The following is a 3,595-nucleotide window of genomic DNA, read 5'->3' as shown; positions in this document are numbered from 1 at the left end:
ACACACACACACACACACACACACACACACACACACACACACACAGACAGACATTTAAATTTGATTGTATTCGATGGTTTGGGCCCCAGGAAAGCATGAAACCACTGTTGTGGAGGCTAATGGGGTTCCTTACAAATGAATAAACCTACAATAAACACACACACACACACACACACACACACACAGACACATTATATTGATAAGACAAGGTCTTAAACAATCAGGTCCCATCTTATCTTAAATGCCATAACAGCATCCTAATAGAGCATTTTGCTGCAGAGTGCTCTCTAATATTGTAGGGTGTCGATTTTCAAGTGACTTGAGATAATTGGTGTGAACTGCTTCTATCCAAACATCAGTTTTCATTAGGAAAGAGCTTAGTGAACTCAAAAGCCAGTTAAGTAGTCGGTTTACTTTCTCGCAGAGACCAAATGGCTCCTGATTGATTGGAAAGTATGCAGCTTTTTCTACATGGAGGATGTGTCCATTTTTACAGTTTGTGGAAACAGCCTATAGTGGACCAGCGAGTTACTGACCAGCTGGAACAGATTTTCCCAGAAGTCCTGAGTCATGAGTCTGAAAAGAGCCAGGAACGCCCAACCGAAAGTGTCGTAGCTGGTGTAGCCGTAGTTTGGGTTTCTCCCTGCCTTCATACAGACGTAACCATCCGGACAGACCCTGGACACATTGTTGTCATCATCTGTGCTCATGTTAACATTACTATTATTGCCATTTACTATTATTTGTATCATTATGTTGACATACCCAGCATCAGAGCTGTTTCCACACAGCAGAGCATCAGCATGACCAGGATAGTAGTAATGGTTCTCTGTGACAGACAGACTGGGGTTACAGCTATGTTCTTCAGAGAAGCTTAATCCTAACCCTTAAAGTATTCCTACCTGGGTTGTTGATGTACTCGTAGAAGTCAAAGTTACTGCTTCCCGTGTTGTTGCTGTAAGTGTCATTGCCATAGAAACTGGTGTTAAGATTACTGTCTGACGTGTGGTTGCTAAGAAATGGTGGTGGCATCAGGACACATTTTTGCCTCAGGTTTCCCATGAAGAGCTGAAGACCAATCAGAGCGAAGACACTGAGGCAGAAAACTGTCAGAATCATGACATCAGCAAGCTTCTTCACTGATTGGATGAGAGCTCCAACAATTGTTTTCAGACCTGCGGATTGGATGGGTGTTAAAGTCTAATCACAAACATCAAAGTCATCACTACAGGGAGACGAAAATCGCTGGTTTTTTGGTGGTTAAACACGTTTTTTGTTTTTTAGGTGCACTTAACATCCAAAATCCAGTCATGTACACACACACTGACCAGGGATGACGGTAATCGTTTTAAGAGCTCGAAGAACTCGGAATGTCCTCAATGCCGACACATTTCCCAAATCCACAAATTCCGTCAAATATCTGGAATAGACACATCATCAACACCTTCATCTCTTATCATCGTCACTATTTTCATAATTTTTTTCACCTTTGTAATCATTCTAATCATCGTCACTTGCATCATCTTCCTTTAATTACTAAATGTTGTTTGAAATTTAACTATGGAGATGGAATATAAATAGCTTCCATCTAAAATAAAATATTTTGCTTTTACAGTTAAAGCTGCTTCTGAGGCTTCTTTTTTTCATTTTGCCAAATAAAATGAAATAAAATTACATCTTAATAAAAAAGCACCGTTTACAAAGACAGTTATTTTATGAACCGTATGCTGTCTGATTAATACATCAAATGTATGATTGATTATTACGCCATGCTGATGACCATGAAGTCCAGCCAATTCCACGGGTCTCTGAGGAAGGTGAAGTCTCCGATGCAGAATCCTCGAGACAAAACTTTGATAGATGCTTCAAATGTGTAGATGCCTGTGAACACATATCTGTTCAACAAGGAAACAGAGAAAATAAAAAACATAAAACTCATATCAGCAGGGTATTATAGCAGCACAGCAAAATCCCCAACTGGACTTAACACTGGATTTCTGACCATTACATATGTCTGTGTAGGTATCGGTCATCCAGGTCATGGTGGAGTTTGGAAAGAAAGTGACAGTTTTGTGAGGACATTTCACCTCTCATCACCTGACCATCTCACTCAGCTGATCAGGTTGGCTTGTATAGCAGGTACTAGTGATATTGTGTACATGATGGATGCATCACGTCACCCACTTGTTTTCTTACTCTCATGTCTCCATCACTCTGGAACAAGGTAAACCTGTACTCATCTGACCAAGTGACCTTCAGCACCCAGTCCTTGTGCTTTGTAGCAAACTAAGAGTTGCCTTCACATATATGCATGCTCTTACTTTCACGATTAAACAGGATTTCCTCTGCTGAAGTTTTACAATATGATCAGGATTTTTTTCTTATCACATTTCATGGAGGGAAATGAGAGTTTACATATATTCTTCCAGCAGAAATCAGGTTGCAGAGTGAAACGAGGAAAGTAAAGGAGAGCTGTAACACTTAATTATGATTTAAATCAAAGAAACTTTGATTCAGTTAGTTTAATGTTTGATTATTGTTTTTATGTGTCATGTGACTTCAACATGGTACTGTAACCACGTGCCTGGGGCGAACTAAACAACCAAATGACCAAAGCTGCTGAGACTAAGAATCGCTGCTGGAATACAAGAAGTCAAAAGAGGGAACGTGGGTAGTCCAAGGGTTTTTTCCAAAACATTTCCCTCAGAGTGTCATGGTCGCTGTGTGGCAGGCAGGATGAGGACCCAAAATGCAAACTCACAGACTCAGGGGATAAACTCAAAATGCAGCTTTGTTGCCGACAAAAGATAATAGGAAAACTAAACTGGGAAAAACTAACATAAAGTTCACCAGGAAACACAGGGGGAATCACACACAGCATGAGGGAGAACGCGACGCCGAACAGAGGGAGAAGCAGACAGAAATACACAGAGGGTTAACGAGGAAAGTGGGAACATACGGGGAACACAGCTGACACAGATAACCATAACGAGACAGGGCGGGGTGAACATAACACTGACGGGAGACGGGCAGAGTCAAAGAGGAAGTACAGAGGTTCAGACAGGAGGAGAGAGAGCACGGGGAAAACACAGACATAACGGGCAGGGGACACATGGAATAAAACATAAGGAGAGACGAGGGCTCACAGATACACAGAGGGGCACACAGGGGGTAAAAGCCACGAAGGGAAAACACTTAGGGAACAACACAACAGGGCAACTCAGGAAACATGGCCTAAATAGGGAACAAAATATAAACATACAAGAAAACTAAGAATACTGGGCTAACATGGCCCAGGACCATGACACAGAGCACTTTTTCCAGCTGTTGCAGGATCTTTCTCTCAGCTTTCTGAGAATCTCTGTGCTCACTGATAAACATGTCACGTGGTGTCATAGAGACATCTGCAGAGACCCACCCACGATTATACTCCAGGGTCTCAGACAGCCACAAAACATGAAAAAAAACCCACACAATAACCTGAAACGTGATGTCACTTTAGAGAGAGAGAGAGAGAGAGAGAGAGAGAGAGAGAGAGAGAGAGAGAGAGAGAGAGAGAGAGAGTGTGTGTGTGTGTGTGTGTGTGTGTGTGTGT

General features: G+C 41.9%; 1 protein-coding gene across 4 annotated transcripts in view; it reads right to left on the bottom strand.

Annotated features, from left to right (window-relative positions):
- Window positions 1-3,595, bottom strand: part of LOC102208233 (sodium channel protein type 4 subunit alpha B-like) — a 42,192-nt gene that overhangs the window by 17,473 nt on the left and 21,124 nt on the right. For all 4 annotated transcript variants that reach the window (XM_013916076.1, XM_013916077.1, XM_013916078.1 and 1 more), the window contains 5 exons: window positions 1,767-1,895; window positions 1,329-1,420; window positions 903-1,175; window positions 766-829; window positions 537-678 (listed from right to left, as the gene is read on the bottom strand). In XM_013916076.1, coding sequence (XP_013771530.1) covers window positions 537-678; window positions 766-829; window positions 903-1,175; window positions 1,329-1,420; window positions 1,767-1,895 — 700 coding nt within the window. The remainder of the gene's footprint in view (window positions 1-536; window positions 679-765; window positions 830-902; window positions 1,176-1,328; window positions 1,421-1,766; window positions 1,896-3,595) is intronic.

The sequence above is a fragment of the Pundamilia nyererei genome, unplaced genomic scaffold, assembly GCF_000239375.1.
Source record: "Pundamilia nyererei isolate P.nyererei 1_Seehausen unplaced genomic scaffold, PunNye1.0 scaffold00454, whole genome shotgun sequence".
Taxonomy (NCBI): domain Eukaryota; kingdom Metazoa; phylum Chordata; class Actinopteri; order Cichliformes; family Cichlidae; genus Pundamilia; species Pundamilia nyererei.
Note: the sequence above shows the minus strand (reverse complement) of the source record. Positions and strands in the feature narration are given on the sequence as shown.